This window comes from Mobula birostris, chromosome 9 (genome assembly GCF_030028105.1).
Source record: "Mobula birostris isolate sMobBir1 chromosome 9, sMobBir1.hap1, whole genome shotgun sequence".
Classification (NCBI taxonomy): domain Eukaryota; kingdom Metazoa; phylum Chordata; class Chondrichthyes; order Myliobatiformes; family Myliobatidae; genus Mobula; species Mobula birostris.
This window is the reverse complement of record NC_092378.1, coordinates 116,683,069-116,703,994: the sequence shown is the minus strand read 5'-3', so window position 1 is coordinate 116,703,994 and position 20,926 is coordinate 116,683,069. Positions and strand designations below refer to the sequence as shown.

At 41.2% G+C, this 20,926-nt stretch overlaps 1 protein-coding gene across 8 annotated transcripts in view; it reads left to right on the top strand.

Moving 5' to 3' along the window:
• The window catches only part of fbxl18 (F-box and leucine-rich repeat protein 18), a 51,623-nt gene that overhangs the window by 6,756 nt on the left and 23,941 nt on the right, over positions 1-20,926 (top strand). The window contains exons 2-6 of one of the 8 annotated variants that reach the window (XR_011887256.1): positions 8,047-9,626; positions 11,779-11,916; positions 16,562-16,613; positions 16,780-16,900; positions 18,181-18,259. Coding sequence is in view for 3 of the 8 variants with exons in the window: in XM_072268667.1 (XP_072124768.1) it covers positions 8,047-9,626; positions 18,181-18,399 (1,799 nt within the window). In the remaining 5 variants the exon portion in view is untranslated. Of the gene's footprint in view, positions 1-8,046; positions 9,627-11,778; positions 12,837-16,561; positions 16,614-16,779; positions 16,901-18,180; positions 18,400-20,926 lie in introns of those variants that run through there. The other 7 variants (XR_011887257.1, XR_011887258.1, XR_011887255.1 and 4 more) reach the window with 7 other exon arrangements.

The window sequence follows — 20,926 nt, the reverse complement described above, 5'->3', positions numbered from 1 at the left end:
GGGAGAAAAAAGGGTGCAGAATTTCATGGAAAGAACACCTCTCCAACTGTTAAGCACGGGGGTGGATCGATCATGCTTTGGGCTTGTGTTGCAGCCAGTGGCACAGGGAGCATTTCACTGGTAGAGGGAAGAATGAATTCAATTAAATACCAGCAAATTCTGGAAGCAAACATCACACCATCTGTAAAAAAGCTGAAGATGAAAAGAGCATGGCTTCTACAACAGGATAATGATCCTAAACACACCTGAAAATCCTCAATGGACTCTCAAGAAGCACAAGCTGAAGGTTTTGCCGTGGCCCTCACAGTCCCCCGACCTAAACATCATCGAAAATCTGTGGATAGACCTCAAAAGAGCAGTGCCTGCAAGGTGGCCCAAGAATCTCACAGAACTAGAAGCCTTTTGCAAGGAAGAATGGGGAAAATCCCCCAAACAAGAATTGGAAGACTCTTAGCTGGCTACAGAAAGTGTTTACAAGCTGTGATACTTGCCAAAGGGGTGTTACTAAGTACTGACCATGCAGGGTGCCCAAACTTTTGCTTCGGGCCCTTTTCCTTTTTTGTTATTTTGAAACTGTAAAAGATAGAAATAAAGTAATCTTGCCTAAAATATTAAAGAAATGTGTCATCTTTAACTTTATGCCTTTTGGAAATCAGGTCATCTTTCACTTGCTTAGCTATTCACAGTAACAGAAATTTTGACAGAGGTGCCCAAACTTTTGCATGCCACTGTACCTCTTCCCACCCTCTTTCCTGTAAAAATGCTATTCCCTTTTCTCAGTTCCTTTGTTTCCTCTGCATCTGTTACCAGGATGCGACTTTCTGGGACGTCACAGATATGCTCCTCCTTCAAAGAACGGGGTTGGCTTCCTCCATCATTGCTGCTGCCCTCACCCATAAATCTTTCCATTTCCCAAACATCCATACTCACCCCATCTTCTCGCTGCCTTAACAGTGATAGAGTTCATCTTGTCCTTGCCTTTCACTCCATGAGCCTTTGCATCCAACCCATCATCCTCCGCAATGTCCGAGATCTCCAATGGGATCCTGCCACCAAACATACCTTTACCGTCTCCCCCACCTCTCTGCTTTCTGTCGGGATCGGGCCCTCCATTCACCCCTCCCCACTAAATTCCCTCCTAGCTCTTATCCCTGCATGTGGCCAAAAGTGCTACACCTGCCCTTTCACTTTCTCTTTCACCTCATTCAGGGCCCCAAACAGTCCTTTCAGGTGTGGCAACACTTCACCTGCGAATCTGCTGGCGTTGTCTATTGTGTCTGATGTGGCCTCCTCTACATTGGTGAGACCTGTTCTGAATTGGGGGACTGCTTTGTCAAGCACCTCCACCAAAAGCAGAACTTTCCAATGTTCAAGCATTTTAATTCCGATTTCCATTCTGCCATGTTAGTCCATGGCCTCCTATTGTGCCACGATAAAGCCACACTCAGGGTGGAGGAGCAACACTTTATATACACTTTATATTCTGTTTGGGCAGCTTCCAACCTGATGACATGAATGTTGATTTTTCAGTTTAAAAAAAGTTCTCTCTCTCCCCCCCCCCCCTTCTAATTTCCACTCTGGCCCTTTAACCTCTTTTCACCGGCCTATCACCTGCCCTTGGGTTCTCTCCTCATTGCCTTTCTCCTGCGGTCTACTCTTGTCTCCTATCAGAATCCTTTCTCTCCAGCCCTTAATCTTTCCTACCTACCTGACTATCATTTTCCAGCTATCCCCTATCCCCTTTCCCCTTCCCCTACCTTTTTTTTTCAGTTGTCTTACCCCTTTGTTTCCAGTCCTGAAGAAGAGTCTCAGCCGGAAACGTCAACTGTTCATTCATTTCCATAGATGCTGCCTGACCTGCTGAGTTCCTCCAGCAGTTTGTGTGTGTTGCCTTAGATTTCCAGCATCTGCAGAATTTCTTGTGTTTGATTTTTTGACTAGTTCTCATTGGAATTTAATATTTATGGGGGTTTGTTTGTAGGTCTGGGTGATTGTAACCCAGGGAGGGTCTAATAATGACCTGCCTTAAATGATGGATTTAGCATTTTCCCAATGACAGATGCCAGGCTAACTGACCTTTAGTTTACTGCTTCCTGCTTCTTTCTTTTCTTGAATTAAATTTATTGTTTCAATTTTCTTCACATCCAGAATCTAGAGAATTTTAGAGCAGGGGTCCCCAACCTTTTTTGCACTGCGGACTGGTTTAATATTGACAATAGTCTTGCAGACCGGCCAACTGGGGGGGTGGGGGAAGGATTGCCAATGGACAAGAGTAGCAGTCAAGTACGTTGTGTTTACCCCGAGAAAGACTACAATGACCATGAAGCCTTGCGCGGGCACCAGTGCGCATGCGTGACCTGGGCATGTGTGCGCCTGCCGATTTTTTTCCCCCCTGCAAATCGATTTTGGCGATTCTGTTCGGGGGGGGGTGTTAATCACGACCGGAATATCGGTGATAAGTGGCTAATACACTCAGTTTCGTTTCTAAAAGGGTTTATCTAACGAATTTAATATGAAACACGCCGCATATTTTCCTCGCATGAATACAGTGATAAGTCAATTATCAGGGGAGGACAGGGGAGCTTGAAGTAAGTGTTGAATGAACTTCCGGTAAAAGTGGCAGAAACAAGTTCAATATTATAATTTAAAGAAAAATTGGATAGGTATATGGACAGGAAAGGAATGGAGGGTTGTGGGCTGAGTGCAGGTCGGTGGGATTAGGTGAGGGATGCATTCGGCATGGACTAGAAGGGGCGAGATCGCCTGTTTCCGTGATGTAATTGTTATATGGTTATGTAAGTAAGTCAATAGCATCATAACATTTTAAGTAATGTTTGGATATTAAACACACAGCGCATATTTTCCCCGTATGAACATATAAAATCATGGCAACACACCAATATCACTGAATCAGTGGGATACCTGGGCTTGTTTCCCTGCAACAAGACAGTCCTCTCGAGGGGTGACGGGAGACAGCGATACTCGAAGGGGGGTTCCTTATGTCCAGTCTATTCTGCAATTTAGTTTTTGTTGCATTCATTACAGAAAACTCCACTCGCAGAAATATGTTGGAAGCAACGTTTCATGCTTTTGTGGCTATCTCAGGATACTTAGCCTTGACTTTGATCCGGAATGCTGGCAGAGATGTTATGTCAAACATACTTTTCAGCCCGCCGTCATTTGCAAGCTCGAGGAGTTGATCTCCTTCCCGCGCTGACATGGATGACGCACGGATAATACGTGGGTAATGACCTCGCGTGCGTAATGGCTCAACAGTGGGCATGACAGGGAATGAGGAAAGGTGCAGCTGACTCCTATCGCCAAATCATATCGTTTCCTCACGGCCCGGTAGCGCATGCTCTGCGGCCCGGTGGTTGGGGACCACTGTTTTAGAGGGTCAGAACTATTTGCATCGACCTTTCTCTTTTTGTACCCTGGGATGCAGGCTGTTGGTTCTAGATCTCTTCTCAGCCTTTGGGTCTGTTTGAATACTTCTTTTCTGGTTTGGCCTTTATTCTGTTTGCTTCCCTTCCTCGCTTCCCTCGATTTTCCACTTTTATTATATTGCTTTTAATCTTCTAGTTAAACAGATTCAAAGTATATGTTCAAAGTCTTGCCCTTTCTCTTCCCCATTATCTTCCCCATTATTAATACCCTTATCTCATTCTGCAAAGCTGCTTTCTTTTATGTATTTGTAGTAGCTCTTATTGTTGGATTTTATATTTCTTGGTACTTTAGACTTATCGTTGATATTCTCCTTCCTTTAGTTATCCTTTGCTGAGCTCTAATATTTTTCTCAATTTTCTGAATTGCCACTAATCTTTGTAATATTATTTACTGTTCCTTTCAATCTGACACTATCCTTCGATAGCTGTAGATGGATTACTCCTCTTTTAATCTTTATTTCTCAATGGAATATATATTTATTCAAAACTGAAATATCTCAATGATAATGCCACTACTTATCTGCACTCTTATCTGTTAATTTATCTTCTCAGACCACTTTAGCTGACTCTGCCTTTGTACCTGGGAAACTGCTTTTATTAAAGGTCAACACACAAGTTTCAGTCCTAAGTTTTTCACTTTCAAAGTGAATATGCAATTCTATAACATTGTGATCACTCTTACCCAGAAGATCCTTTATTTTGAAGTTAATAATCCATGTCATTGCCTATAAAATGGCCTGTTCCCTGGATGATTCCAGAGCATATTCTTCAAAGGAACTGTCCTGAATATATTCTTTAGGCCTCATTCTTTAGGCTACCTTTGCCACTTTGATTTGTATGATTTTTATCAAGGTTAAGTTGCCCACAATAGTTGATAGAGCTTTCTTGTAGCTCCACCTTTACTACTTTTCTTTCTGTCCCTCAGTGTGGCTGCCATGAGGAAGCTGGTGATGCTTCTTTCACCATCACCTCACTTATCCTTGTAAGCGGAACAAGTGCTACACATGCCCTTACACTTCCTCCCTCACCACCATTCAGGGCCCCAGACAGTCCTTCCAGGTGAGGTGACACTTCACCTGTGAGTCGGCTGGGGTAATATACTGCGTCCGGTGCTCCCGATGTGGCCTTCTATATATTGGCGAGACCCGACGCAGACTGGGAGATAGTTTTGCTGAACACCTACGCTCTGTCTGCCAGAGAAAGCAGGATCTCCCAGTGGCCACACATTTTAATTCCACATTCCATTCCCATTCTGACATGTCTATCCACGGCCTCCTCTACTGTAAAGATGAAGCCACACTCAGGTTGGAGGAACAACACCTTATATTCCGTCTGGGTAGCCTCCAACCTGATGGCATGAACATTGACTTCTCTAGCTTCCGCTAATGCCCCACCTCCCCCTCGTACCCCATCTGTTATTTATTTTTATACACACTCTCTCACTCTCCTTTTTCTCCCTCTGTCCCTCTGACTATACCCCTTGCCCATCCTCTGGGTTTCCCCCCTCCTTGTCTTTCTCCCCGGACCTCCTGTCCCATGAGCCTCTCATATCCCCTTTGCCTATCACCTGACCAGCTCTTGGCTCCATCCCTCCCCCTCCTGTCTTCTCCTACCATTTTGGATCTCCCCCTCCCCCTCCCACTTTCAAATCTCTTACTAGCTCTTCTTTCAGTTAGTCCTGACGAAGGGTCTCGACCTGAAACGTCGACTGTACCTCTTCCTAGAGATACTGCCTGGCCTGCTGCGTTCACCAGCAACTTTGATGTGTGTTACTATAAAAGGCCCTCTGTTATCCCAGTGTTTGTTACTGTATTTTGCATTATTGTACTTGCCTACGGCTGTGAAATCGTGCAAGCAAAGATAATGATTACATATTGTTTGTGGCCTTTACAAGCCTGGAAAATGGTGAAGGAAGTGTATTATTGGTGTGTTTGAATTTTGTCAGAATGAATAACTAACTCTTTGTAATGAATCCTAGAATATGGCACTGAAAGTTATGTTTTCAGTTGTCTTTGTAGACTATATTTGTGGAGAAAGCTTCAGAAAATTCAGTTGCCGTCTTACAGGAATGAACAACTCTGCACACGTTACTAAATATGTGTTATGTTGCACCTGTGTCCATGTGTGGGCCTGAAACCAAAATTAGTCTGCCGGGATTCAGATGTCTGAATCCTCCTTATCCTTGTGTAATGAGGAAACATCAGACAATCCAAGCTTGAATCTGCTTGAATTTAGAAGAGTGAGTACTGGGGCTGGGGAGCAAAATTGAGGGAATTGATTGAAATCTTTAGGATCCTAAGCAGTTTTGATGAGGAGAATGCAAAGAAGATATTTCTGTTATGGTAGAATCTGAAACTAGGGGTCTCTGTTTAAAAATCAGAGGTTGCCATTTAAGACAGATTGAGTGCTTTTTTTTTTGCAAAGATAAAAATTAAAGTTCAAAGTAAATTTATTATCAAAATACATGTATGTCACCATTTACAAGCCTGAGATTCATTTAATTACAATAAATTACAAGATAAATGAAAAAGAAGAGAAGTAACAACGTAATGTTCATGGGTTCACAGACTATTCAGAAATCTGATGGCAGAGGAGAAGAAGCCATTCTTAAATAAATAAATATGGGTCTTTAGGCTGCTATGTCACCTACCTAATGGTAGGAACAAGAGGAGGGCATTGCTCAGTTGTTGAAGGTCTCTAGTGATGGATATTGCCGCCTTGAGGCACTGCCTCTTGAAGGTGGCCTTGATGGCGGAAGGTTTGTGTCTGTGATGGAGCCTCTTGTAATTCTGTGCATTGGAGCATGTGATGCAACCAGTCAGAATGTGCTCCATCGTACATCTGTAGAAGTTTGCAAGAGTGGTGACATACCCAATCTCCTCAAATACATAATGAGATAGAGCTGCTGGTGTGCCATCTTCATGATTGCATTAGTGTTTTGGCCCAGGATACATTCTCTGAGGTGCTGACATCAAGAGCTTTTTACTTTGTCCCTCAAAGGCATTGGCAGCAGTGAGTATTTTTAAAGAATAGGCAGATAGATCCCTTATTAGCAAAAGGTTATCATGGGTTGGTAGGAATTAACGGTTGAGTTTACATAAGAACATAAGAAGTAGGCCATCTGGCCTGTCGAGCCTGCTCCGCCGTTCAATAAGATCATTGCTGATCTGACCACGGACTCATCTCCACCTACCTGCCTTTTCCCCATAACCCTTAATTCCCCTACTATGCAAAAATCTATCCAGCCTTGTCTTAAGTATATGTAGAGGTAGCCTCCACTGCTTTATTGGGCAGAAAATTCCACAGATTCACTATTCTTTGGGAAAAGAAGTCTTCCTCATCTCCATCCTAAATTCACTCCCCCGAATCTTGAGACTATGTCCCCTAGTTCTAATCTCACCTACCAGTGGAAACAATTTTCCTGCCTCTATCTATCCCTTTCATAATTTTATATGTTTCTATAAGATCTCCTCTCATCCTTCTGAATTCCAGAGAGTACAGTCCCAGATGACTCAGTCTCTCCTCATAGTCTAACCTCCTCATCTCTGGAATCAACCTGGTGAACCTCCTCTGCACCGCCTCTAAAGCCTGTATATTCTTCCTCAAGTAAGGAGATCAGATCTGCATGCAGTACTCCAAATGCAGCCTCGCCAGTACCCTGTACAGTTGCAGCATAACCTCCCCTCTCTTAAATTCAGTCCCTTTAACAATGAGGGCCAACATTTCATTTGCCTTCTTGATAGCCTGCTGCACCTGCAAACTAACCTTTTGCGATTCATGCATGAGCAGTACCAAGTCCTACACAGCAGCATGCTGAAATCTTTTACCATTTAAATAATAATCTGATCTTCCATTTGTCCCTTCCAAATTGGTTGACCTTGCACTTGCCAACATTGTGCTCCATCTGCCAGACCCTTGCCCACTCATTTACCCTATCTATATCTCTCAGCAGACTCTCCGTATACTCTGCACAGTTTGCTTTTCCACTCAATTTAATGTCATCAGCAAACTTAGATACACTACACTCAGTCTCCTCTTCCAGATCATTAATGTATATCATCAACAATTGCGAGCCCAGCTGACCACTGATTGCCACCCTGAGAAGTACACAGAATTAGCTGTAATCTTCTTGAATGGCATTGCAGGCTAAAGAGGCGAAGTGTTCCTAAACATGCTTTTAATTCATTTGTTTGTTTGAAAGGGCATGCAAATAATATTCTTTGTCCATTGTTTGTGTTTCTACTCCCTAAGACAAAGATGCAGCACTTTCAACAGTGGTTTGAACTATAATCCATGCTCTGAACTTGGATTTTCTAGATATAATTACAAACTTTTGTTACAATAAATGATCTTTTAACTAAGTTGCCAAGTTTTCACCTATTGACAAGTTTTTTTTGATGGCTGAGGAGTTGCATTTGTGAGGTAGTTAGGATAAAATGAATGCAGAAGTTTGGGTGCAGCACAAGCAGACAGTAAACAAATTGACAAAGTGGTACCTTGACCCATAAGGAAGTAGAGTAATTTTTGTGATAGATGAGTCTCTTCTTTAAATATTTCCTGTTTTCATAGTATTAAACTAAACTCTGCTTTTCTTTCCTAGGAAAATGATGCAAAGGTGACCTCACTACTGAAAGAAATAGCCAGTAATATTCAGTTGTTGAAACTGAGTGGCTGCTATTGGTTGTCTGGCTCAACCATTGATCTGGTAGCAAAGTGCAAAAACATCCTGAAACTCGATCTGACGGGATGCCCCATGACATCGCTGCGACTCTCTAGGATGCTGTCTGTACTACAGAATCTTCGCTCTCTTGCTTTAGATGTCAACAAAGGATTTGATGTTGGCCAGCTTAGCAGTGAATGTAAGGCGACTCTTGGCAAAGTGACTGAACTCAAGCAGACGTTGTTCACCCCTTCCTACGGCATTGTACCCTGTTGTACCAATTTGGAGCGGCTGTTGCTTTACTTTGAAATCCCTGACCGGACTCGGGAGGGTGAAATGCTGTCGGGCCAGCTGATGGTTGGACAAAGCAACATCCCCCACTATCAAAACCTCAAGGTATTCTATGCAAGGTTATCACCAGGCTACGTTAACCAAGAAGTTGGGAGGTTTTACCTGTCGGTCCTGAGTATTCGGACTCCTGAGAACCTGCATGCCTTTATCCTGTCTGTCCCTGGGATATTTGTTGACACTGGATGCTCCACGCGGAATTTCCTAGATTGCATGACCAAAAACTTCAGCCTGGAGGCGTTGCAACTCCCTCGTTCTTGGTTGAATGGGTCATCACTTCTACACTCCTCACTTCTGCATACCATTACCTTGAGTAACCCAGTGTATTTAAACTTCAGCCACTGCATACTCTCTGGCTGCCAGCTGAGCCATCAAATAATTAATGGTGGCAAAAATGTTCAGTCGTTGGTTAGCTTAAATCTCAGTGGCTGTGTCCACTGCTTACTGTCAGACTGCTCTGTCTTTCGCAAGGCCAAAGATGATATTGATTTTGATGTGGTGGAGGCACTGGTAAACTGTTGTCCTAACCTGAAGCACCTGAATCTTTCTGCAGCTCACCACCACAGCCCCGAGGGGTCAGGTAAACACTTGTGCCTGCTGTTAGCGAGATTGAAACAGTTGCGTTCATTATCACTCCCTGTGTGCTGCATTGTGCAAAGTGCCAAAAATGTTGACAAGCTGCCAAATCACACAGTGTCTGCTCTGGGTACACAGTCAGTGCGACGGGGTCTGGGGAAGAAGGTTCGAATTGGCGTTCCAACCTATCCAAAGAATATTCAGGAGCAGCAGTTACTGAATGTACCTTCAACTGTTTTTGGAACTCTGGTGGAAAACCTTGCCTTTTTAGAAGAACTTGAACTGATTGGGTCCAGTTTTTCCTCGAATGTGCCTCGAAATGAGCCTGCCATTAGGAACATGCAACCACCCTGCGAGCGAGCACAGCGAATCCGAGATGAAGAATTGATGCTCATTGGAAAATTGCAGTACTTGCGCATTCTAACTTTGGCTCAGCTTCCTGGCATTCTTACTGGGTCAGGTCTGATTGCCATAGGATTGAAGTGTCAGCAGCTACAGACGCTGTCTCTAGCAAACCTTGGTCTGTTGGGGAATGTTGCCTACATGCCAGCCTTGTGTGAAATGTTGAAACACTGCAAACAATTGAAGGACTTGAGGTGAGCATATACAGTATATTTACTGAAATCTGATTTGGAGATGTACTACAGAAATGATGGGTGAATTTTATATCTTATTGTTAAATAATTTGTAATCCTCCATGTGAAATGGAGAGCTCCCATTTTCATAACAATTGTTACTAAATACTAGGGTTGCTGCAAGGATATCAGAGCCTGTGATTTTAAGTTGTTTTCTGCATTGACAAGTATGGCAGTAAAATGCATGGAAAGTCCCACATGTAGCACTGTGGTAAATAAAAAGTATAATTGTGCTGTCATTACAATAGTGGTTTTGAAATCTAGACGTTAGAATTAATCTGGAGAAACTAGGTTCAAATCCTTTTTATAGTGGCTGAAGAATTTAAATTTGAATTTAAATTTATGAGGAAAGGAGGTGATTTAATTAAAGCTGAACATATTTACGTTTTCATAAAAGGATATCGATGAACTAATTGCTTACAGCAATTCTAAACAGGCCTCAAGTAGCCAAGTGCCCAGGCATTCCTATGAACCATCTCAAAAAGCCAGTTCATCTTTTGGTCAGGTCAGAAGCTTTCTTAGTTGTCAGCAGTCCACATGTTCAGTCAAAAATTTGGGTGAAGGAAAATTATATGTAGAACTATTGTTACTGCCCATGTATTACATTCATTGTTTGACACATCATGTTTTGGTCGTCTTTGCATGTCAGTTGCATTCAAAACTCTATTCATCAGCTGTGTCTGATTTTTTGGCATGTTCTGCTTACTTTATGTTAAAAGAATGGAAAATGATATGACTGCAATCAAAGAGAGAGTTACTTCTTTTCTACTGCATTTTAACTGTTCTGCTCTTGAGCAGTTTTGTTCAGTGCTGCTGTGTTCAATTTTGAAGGTTAATTTTACTTCACATACTTGGACCCCCAGGAGTAATATTTTTGTCCCAATAAATGCTTATTCATCTGGTGTCCAATTAACATAAGTTATACTGCACATTTGAATAATGTTTATGTGATCAGACTAGAGTTGTGGCTACGGGGAATTTTGCATCAAAATCTGTAGGTTTTAATTGCCACAAATTATTAACTACCTAATGCTAGTTGAGCTGACCAAGTGGCTGTAGCCTTACTGCTGCATGCTTTATTAATTTATATATTGCAAGAGTCTGTTTTATTTGTCATGTGTTGCTATTTTTCTCCTTGTTTCCTCCCTGGCAGAAGAAAGCATTGCCAACGACCCTTTTTCTGCAATCTCTCCCAGTTTACGTTGTATTTCAGTCTTGCCTTTGTCGGAATGTGGTTTCTCTTTGCCACATTCTGATCACTTTCCCTCTCCTCATCCTCAAGATTTTTCCTTTTCTTAGTTATGTCATTGCTTCCTCATCTTCTCCACACAACATCCACCCCATCCACATATTCTTTCTCCCTCCCTCCCTAAAGGAGTGAAATAGATGGGTTTTTTTTGATAATCCTTTTGTTTCATTTTACTAAGTGCTAGTCCATTAACAACCACTGCTCTACATTATATTGCCCCTAAAATGCCTTCTCCATTCTTTGTTGACCCTGTTGTTTTCCCTTTTTAAGTACTCCTGGCCCTTGCATTTCTCTCCTCTCAGTGACTCAATTAAGCTTACAAATAGAAATTTAAATGGCGTCTTTGCATGTCTATCCATTGCTTGTACCTGATCTGTCAGTAAGAAAATTCTGGAAGTACTGTTATCATGTTGCAGGGATTGTGGGAGGGGGGTGGTGTGGGATGGTGTTGGGTGTGCAGGTGGGAGAGAAAATTATGGGTTTAATCATTCAAGCTGTAGACAGCAGTCCCAACTGCTGCCACGGAAACTAACTGCTACAGATTCAGGGTTCTGACAGGCACGGGGTTAACAGAGCTGGGGAAGCTGTCTCTCCGATCCTGAACCTGTCACACCTAACCTCTTGTCAGTCCCCATTCGTTGGAAAAGAGATTTCTAGACTGCAGATTAGGAGGAAAACAGTAAGTTTAAAAAAAAAATTTTTGTTTTAATTTCAACTTAATTTATAATTATTTCATAATGGCTTAATATGCATTTAATATTACTTTTAATTCTTCACAGCGATTTTAAAGTTTTAAAAATATTCTGCATGTCATAGTCATTTGATTTCAGATAATATTCCACCTATCTTTTACTTCCGTGGAAGGCTGATCTAGGCAATTTTGGAGTGCAGGGAGGGAGAGTGTTTGAGCCCTGGCTATAAATCCTGAGATCTTGCTGTGCCACGCTGCTCACCTCTCGGGTGCAGAGGCTGAGCTTGCTTGGCGCTCCACATCTAGACCAGGTAAGTGTGGGCAGGCAGCTGGGGATTCCAGAGAGTGGGCTGGATCCAGTTTCAGCTGGTCCAGTTTTTTAATTAAAATACTTGTAAACTGATATTCATGGTGCTTCTCACTACATCAAAGGGAATGTGAAATGAAATACTGTATACCAACAGGATGCTGTCGGAGGAGAAGTAGCCAGTTATGGTAGGGAGAGAGAGAAAAAGAGATCATCTTAGATTGGTTTCTTTGAAGGTTAAGATAATTATGATTTTTGTGTTTGTGTGTGTGAGAGATCCAATTGTAATAGGTGTTTTCTATCTTGTGTTGAATAAAAGATTTTAACAGAAGCAAGCAGGGACATTCGAGACATTCTGCACGTTTCAGATTGCAGGGTAATTAGGCACTTGGCAAGGTCCAATAAAGAGAAGTTAGGTTTAAGCAGAGAGGCCATTGTTGGAGTGGGTCGGTGTTAGCATGGAATGTTGAGGCTTTGGCTCCTCGAGGCTCAGGAGGCTGTAGGTAGATTTCAGGCAAGTTCCTTTCATTCTCATTGCACAATTAGAGCAGTGTGGGAATGCCAGGCTGGACAGTTGAATGCTCCTCTGGTGGGATGTGGGAAAGAAGGGAGACCTCTGGTGTCCCTGATGACTACACCTGCATGAAGTGCATGCAACTTCTTACAGACTGTGTTAAGGAATGGGATCTGGAGCTGGATGAACATGAATCATTTGGAAAGCTGAAGGGTTGATTGACAGGCGATACAAGGAGACAGTAACATCTAAGGCACAGGACACAGATGACTGTCAGGAGAGGAAAAGGGGTGGACAGCCAATGCAGGGTATCTCTCTGGCTGTTCCCCTTAATAACAAGCATATTGCTTTGGATACTGTTTGGGGGCGGGATGAGCTAACAGAGGAAAGCCACAGTGGTTAGGAGTCTGGCTCTGTGGCTCAAAGGGGAGGGGGTCGGGGGTGGGGAGAAGAGGTGAGCTGCAGTGGTAGGAGATTCAGTGGTTTGGGGAGCAGACACGAGGTTCTGTGGATGAAAAAGAGATTCCTAGATGCTATGTTTCCTCCCAGGTGACGGGGTCAGGGACATCTCAGATTGAGTCCACAGAATTTTTAAGTAAGAGGGTGAGCAGAGGCCATGGTCCACGTCAACATTGATGACAAGGGTATGAAGGTTGACAAGGTCCTGCCAAGTTAGTTCAAGGAGCTAGTTGCTAAGGTAAAGGACAAGACCTCCAGGGTTGTGATTTCCATATTGGTACCCATTTGCTAGTGAGGCCAGAAATAGGAAAATTATACAATCTAATGTGTGGTTAAGGAGGTGGTGCAGGAGAGAGGGCTTCAGATTTTTGGATCATTGGGCTCTGTTTCAGGGAAGGTGAGACCTGTACAAGCGGGGCAGTTTACACCTGAACCGGAGGGGTACTAATGTCCTTGCAAGAAGGTTTGCTAGTGCTGTACTTTGTGGGGGTGGGTGGTGTTCAGTTAAGGTTGCAGGAGCATGGGAACCAGAGTGCCAAAGCAGATAGTGGAATGGTTGTGACAGGTGGGTTGTTACTAGTGGTGTGCTTCTGGGACCATTGTTGTTTGTCATCTACATCAATGATCTGGATGATAAATCGGTAAATTGGATCAGCAAATTTGCCAATAACATCAAGATTAGGCCTTAGTGGACAGAAAAGAAGGCTATCAAAGCTTGCAGTGGGATCTGGATTTTCCCAGCTGATAAAATGGAAAGAAATTTAATTAGACAAGTGTGAGGTATTGCACTTCGGGAGGGAAAACCAGGGTAGGACTTCCACGGTGAGTGATAGGACACTGTGGATTGTGGAAAAGTAGAGGGATCTGAGAATACAGATCCATAATTCCCTGAAAGTGGTGTCACAGGTAGATATGGTCCTAAAGATTTGATAGAGCTATACAAAATTATGAGGGGTATAGATAGGGTAAATGCAAGCTGGCTTTTTCCACTGAGGTTGGATGAGACTAGAACTAGAGGTCATAGGTTAAGGGTGAAAAGTGAAATGTTTGAGGAACATGAACTTCACTTGGAGGGTGGTGAGAGTGTGGAACAAGCTGCCGGTGGAAGTGGTGGATGTGGGCTTGATTTCAACATTTAAAAGAGAGTTGGACAGTTACATGGATGGGAAGGGTATTGAAGGCTATGGTCCAGGTGCAGGTTGATGGGATTAGGCAGAATAGTAGATCAGCACAGACTAGACGGGCCAAAGGGCTTGTTTCTATGCTGCAGTGTTCTATGACTCTATTTAAAAACCGTAGATTTGCATTGCACAGCACAAGCTGCTCTGTGATGTTCCAAGGAGAGGAGTGAGAAGAAAATCGTCTTGCTGTTTCAGATCTCCACTGTGTTCACTGTACTAATCCTTCACAGTTTTCAGAGTTTGGTTATCAGTGTCATTGTGGTCTTTTTTTTTCTTGTAATTATGTAAGTCTCTTTCTAATTTATTTTTTCTGTACCTTTCTCGGTTGTTCCAATGTTCAGATTGTGTACAATTTGCTTATTTTAAAACCCAGGATGTGTAACAAAATGGCAACAGATTAAGCCAGATTTGAGGTGTGTTCTTAAGAAGTAGCTGCAATCAGTATTGAAATAAATGAATTGTAAGGGAAGAAAGGACTTGGAGAAAAACTGGTAGTACTGTGACTTAATTTGTGCATTGGAGTCAATGATAATGAAAATAATGGCTTTTGGAAAACTGAAATCACACAGTGTGATCAAGTATACTGTAAGTGTTGTTATGAAGATGTTGGTGTCTGAACTATTTGCAAGGTTATCATTGCGCTAGCCGGATCAAAGAAATTGGAGAACGTACAACACAGGCATAGACCCTTTAACAACATTATCTATTTCAACCATGATACCAGAGACAAGATGAAATGATGTTTACTACTACATGGGAAGGTTATATAGGAAAGTTCAGGTGAACATTTGGGCAGCAGAAGTGGATATACATGGCCTGGGAAAATCTGGAAGAGTCAATGTTGGTATGGGAACTGGAAGAAATCTAGTTTCATAATTCCTATTTGCATATGTGAGCCTTGTCAAAGTCAATGTATAAATAACTTCCCTGGACAGAATGATTATCCATTTTCTTGAACTTTTGCAGAGTGTGTAGTGAAATCTTTCTGTAGTACAGTTGGGTAGGAAGTTCTGATATTTTAACTCATTTGCAGTGAAGAAACTGCCAGCAGTTCCAATAGCCAATTTGAAAAGTGTCATTTACATCTCTTGGAGCCCTATCTTTCAGGATAGTTGAGGAGCTAGGTTTGAAATGTACTTTCAAAGAAGCTGTAAGTTGCATTGAAATTTGTAATTGGAGCATAAACAGCTACTGTGTAATAGTAGTGGACATAGTGAATGTTGATTTTCAAGTTTCTTGAGCTGTTGGTGCTGTGATAATTCAAACAGGTTAACTTTTAGATGACAGGGAGGCAATGGTGAGTTTGGGTATGGAGTCACTTGCCACTGTATATTCAGTCTCTAACTTGCTGTTGCAGCATTGTGACGATAATCCAGGTTTAATTAAACTGGTCAATAGGTACAGCATTAACCCCGTACAGCCCACTGTTCCTCCAACCTCCTGGCAGGTGGTTAGTGGATTTGATGACAGCAAAGCCTGTGAACATAATGAGGGAAAGATTTAACTTGTTTGAGTTAAGTTGCTTTTCAGTAACCTAGGGGGCATAAACAAATATTATGTGTTAAGCATGAATTTGCGCAGACCTTGCTTCATGAAATATCCACTCCTCATGTTATGAGGAAGAAAAAATCTTTGCAGTAACTAAAGACGCTTGGAAGAAAATATAGTCCTAGGGAGATTGTACATTGATATTCTGAGGATAGAAGGTGGCTGTCCAACAGGGAATACTTGCATTTGTGTAATATCTTTCATATCTAGGGGCATCATGAAGTTCCAGTGAAGAGCAGTAACTTACACTTAGTTGGAAAGACCTTTTGTCTATCCAAGAGTGGAGAAAGGGTTTTGTTTTAAAACCCTACCCTTGATTGCAGCAGTTCCTTGTATTTCACTTGAAAATGAATCCAGATTTGTGTGCTTCAGTTTCGAGAGTGGATCTTAAATGGGCAGCCTTCTGAGTCATCTGGTCATCAATGGAACAATAGCTGATATGTCTTCCATTATGTTCGGTGTGATTTCAATCACATTGTGACTTCATTTTTACTTGGGCTCAATGCTGCCTTAATATCAAGGGGTAACTCTCTTGGCTCTCCTCTGTAATTCAGACATTTTTGCCTGTGTTTGAACCAAGCTAGATGATATTTGGAATCTAGTAATCCTGAGAGATCCCAAATGGAGCAATGAGTCTACATTCTCAACTACTTCCTTAGCAGATTGTTGAGAGCAGCAGTTAGGTTAGCAATTGTTTGGATTGGATTTGTACTACCATTGTGGGCATGGCACCACTGAATGGTCTCCATTTTGTAGGGTAAATGTTTGTGTTGTTGCTTGGCGAAGCTTGGCTAGAGATGTGGAGAGCAAGGCTCCAATAGATGGGATGTTATTGGAATTTATTGTTTTTGTAGTATTTAGGTATTTGAATTTGGAATCTATTTAGTGAAAGAGGATAACTGCAGGCATGGTTTCAAAATTGTTCCTTCTCTGGTCTTTCTTTATAGGAAATGATTTAATGAAGAGTTCCACAGAAGCCAGAACCCTGTAACTTTTAAGGTCATATCCATCATCACTTTTACACTGTTTATTCATTTTTGTAACTTGTAATTTTATGTTTTACACTGTACTGCTGCTGCAAAACAACAAATTTCACAAAGTATGTCAATGATACTAAGCCTGATTCTGATTCCATCTACAGTGTTCCCTTTCTCCTTTATTGCAGAGCATGCTGTATGTGAGCCACCTCACACGACTGTGCATGTTTACGCTGCACTTCTGCTATACGCTGGTTAATGGTCTTTGAATCCCTGCTTAACAGTAAAGTACTTCAAAACCATATTCATGTATGTTTTGAAATGGATTAACTGGACTGATGAGGTGAACAGAACACGTTCCCCTTAAATATAACAACGTAACACCAAAAGTAGAAGTAGCAGTAGGACATTCTGCCCCTTTTACCTGGTTTGTAATTCAATAAATTGATGGTTTATCATTTACCTCAGTGCCACTTTCTAGTTCTAGCTCCATATCCCTTGATTCTATTAACATCCAAAGTATGTTGATCTCTGTCTTAATGACTAGGCATCTGTAGCCAACTTGCATCAAGAAATCCTGAGATTTATAACAGTTACAATTTCTTCTCATCTCTGTCTTGAATGGCTGACCACATGTTTTGAAATTATGATCCCTGGTTCTTAACACTCCAGCCATGCATCTGCCCTGTCAAATTCTTTAAGAATTTTGAGTAGTGCAATGACATTGCCTCTTATTTGTGTAAACTGTGGAGGTTAGGTCCTGCCTATTTAATCCGTTCTTATAGGACAATCCTCTCATCCCCAGAAATCAGTGTATTATACCTTTTGTCGTAAAGTGTATTCTTCCATGAATAACACGACCAGACCTGTATATGGTGTTTCATGTGCAGTCCTATGAACTTGCCAATATGATGCTTTTACTCTTGTATTTAAATCTTCTTCCAATAAAAACCAGCACTTTATGATATTGAATGGGAGTGCTTTTAAAAACAAAATCACAAAACTAAATGTTTTATCTGGGTCTGTAAGATCTGAGGCATGCACAGTTTCATCCTCCTTCCAGAATTCTCCAAACATCATCTGAAGATTTTGACAGAAGCTGAGATACAATCCCAGGTGTATACCTGCAAGGCCCCTCCTTGCTCAAGAGTGCTCTTGCTGTATTCAGTGAGTTTTACAGAGGCATTGCAAGCACAGTTGTAGATTATTCTCAATGGCTATTTACTGATGGATTCAAGATGATAAAGTAGGAGAGGGAATTTTGAAGTACTGTTGCCTAATGAATTTCCATCAAAGATGTTGTTAAAACTTTGGGTATTGGGGATAGGATTTCATTTGGAGAAACTGATGAGAATTATGGAGATGTAAGATTTTTCTGAATTTCAATATGGTTTCTTTAGTTTCTTTAGTACTATGGATGGCTCAAGATGCACATTTATTATTTTTCATTATTATTAGCCAAATATTTTACATTTGAAATTTTATGTGGGGTAGATCTATGTGGATTTTTTATACTTAGCACTTCATAAATCTGTAGAATACTTCTGTAAGATTTAGATTTCATTGTTTGCTTTTCATTTCTCCTGCAGACTAGAACAGCCATACTTGTCAGCCTGTGCACAATTCTTCCAGGCGCTGAGCCACTGCTCATCACTGAAACGATTATGCATAGTTTCTCGTCATGGAACTTTCCAGCATGATGCAGTTATCTCATTTATGACTAGCTGCCCGGATGTCATCATGTGCCACATGTTCACAGGAGAAACTCTAGTGGCTTGCAAAAAGCTCCAGCAGGCACTGATTCGAGGGTAAGTGAAAGAGATGGCTTGTGTTCACAAGCAGTAAATTACCAATGAGATGCAAAAAGAAGTAATGAAGTAAGAATTCTTGATACCCAGAGGTTAATATGTCCATTAAATGATAAACAAATTGCACTGATTAGCCAGCAGCTTATTTTTGTATCTCATTATACATTTTATGGATTTAAAAATGCTTGCTAAAGGAATGAACCATTATTTTAAAATTCATAATTAGCACATTTTATGAATTTGCCACATGGTGAAAATCTCCTATTCTAGTTTTCAGCTTTTCTGAGACTTGGTACTTTAACACTAAGGTGTAGGTACCTATACTTCCTGATACAGATTTGTAGCAGATGACAACGCCTGTCTCATTTGGTCCTTGCATACAGATCTGCTTGATTAGCTCCAGGTTGTCTCGGTGTTACTATGCTATGGAAGAAGGAAATAGTCAACTACAAATACTATTATTACTGTAATAATTTTTGCTAAAAGTCAATATGTTTATATTTGTATTAGTAAATTGTTTGATTTCCAACTGCCCTGCCCTCGTATTCATCCTGGTCATGTAGTCTGTTTCACTCTTCAATTCTCATGAGTGAAGGTCACAGCCAGTTCCCCGGAGTATAGCATATTCTTCAGCCTTATAAACAGTGACAATGGAGCTTGACTTGCATAAGAAATTTTAATTTGAGGTCCAAAACGATTTTCTTTTGGAAATAAGTGGGTTGTGTTAATGCAATTGGCTCCTACTATTTGGATTTTATACAGTCCATATCAACACTGTACAGTCATTACAGTGGGTGATGTGCATGTTATATAGTTGGAAAAAATTTCTTGAAGCATGTATTAGGCTGTGTTTGACTTAAGTTGTTCCATTCTGGAAAATAGTACCAGGCCCAAATGCTATCACGTTCTGCTCTGCATTTTTAATTTGAACAAAAGTGATTTTCCTCCTTGAACCCAGTCAAATCAGTAAATATATTGAGATTTATTTGCTTTGACAGCAGGGGGCAGCATTGTTAGAGGCATTTGTAGTTGCATTTCCATTTTCTATACATGGCTGTCAGTCAGTTGGAGCCTGTTTTTCAATCTCAATTCTAACTGAATATGAATAGGTCTAAAGTGTTTAACTGCAGCATACTGACATGTTGAACATATTCTGTAAGTGATGTTTCAGCAGAAAGGCTGCAAATAGCACAGAATTTTTCCCTTTACTATCTTGCTCTTGTACTGCATCACCCAGGCACATTTTTGTGTGAATAAAAGAGCAGCAGTGCTGCAAAGTTATTAGTGGATTGTTTGATTTATATGGTCGATGTGGACTCATAAATGATTCATGTGTACATTATCCTTTTCATAATGGATAGAGGTACTTAATCCCTCTGGATTTCCTGAAAATGTTATCTGTAATCTACATTCCTATGTGTGATGTATGTGCGTTTGAGGTAACTGCACTCTGCAAGGAGAAGCAGGAGGGAAAGCAGAAATTAATGGCTTCAGACCAAGGAATAGTAAAGTGCAGAAAGGAGGGGGAAAGACTACAGTCGAGAAGTATTGGGTGAAAATTAACAGCTATGACCAGAGGTGCAGAGAATATATATTGTGTAGCAGCATGGTAAATTGCTTTCTTTTCCAATACTTAATTCAAGCCCTTAATTCAAAAGGCTTGAATTAAGTACATTTTCTTCCTTAAGAAACATAAGGTTTGTAAAGTCAGCTTTTGAGTTCCTTGAGGTTTCATTGGAATAAAGATCTGTTTGGTGAATGTCTTTAGATTTTAATTCATGTTGCCCTTGGAGAATCAATCACTGATTCAGTTATGGATGTCTTTTTGAAAAGACAGCCTGAAGCTGATTTTTATTTTATTTTCTTAAAATTGCATTCACCCTCTTTTCCTCCACTTCTGCATGCTATACTTTCACTGCAGTACAGCCGGTCACAAGAGGAACAGTGGGATTAATGAGCATCATAGGAAAAGGCATCTCTGTGCTGGCTTTAAGTCCAGTAGCATTCTTAGTTCACACTTTCTTCTGCATTGAAATTCACACCAAATACAGTGATGGGATTGTTATTTGACATAAAACATGCTTTGCAATAGTTCTATTTGTGACAATCCTCGTGCCAAGGCAAAATGTACTGATTACTGGCTTCTAGGGGTAATAGAATTGTGGAAGGGGTAATTCTTTTAAAAATAGAGCGCATTGCACTTTATTTTGAGTTTGATTGATCTTATTAGTTTACGGTGAATGTTGGGATGTAGCTTCGAATTCTTGAACATCTTACCATCAGCCCCTTGTGATTTTAATTTGCAGTAACTTCATGATACATGGTTTATTTCCTGTAATTTCACAGATCATTTGGTGGGAGTATGCATAGGAGCTAGTCAGGCAGGCTTGCCACATTTATCGGTGCATCCATGAGATGGGTTATCAGTCATGCTGTGTAGATCTGGCAGATAATTTTAATATGATGGTTGGCTTGGTACATTAAGCATGACATCTATTTATCTGAGAGCTTCTGCTTCAATAGAATT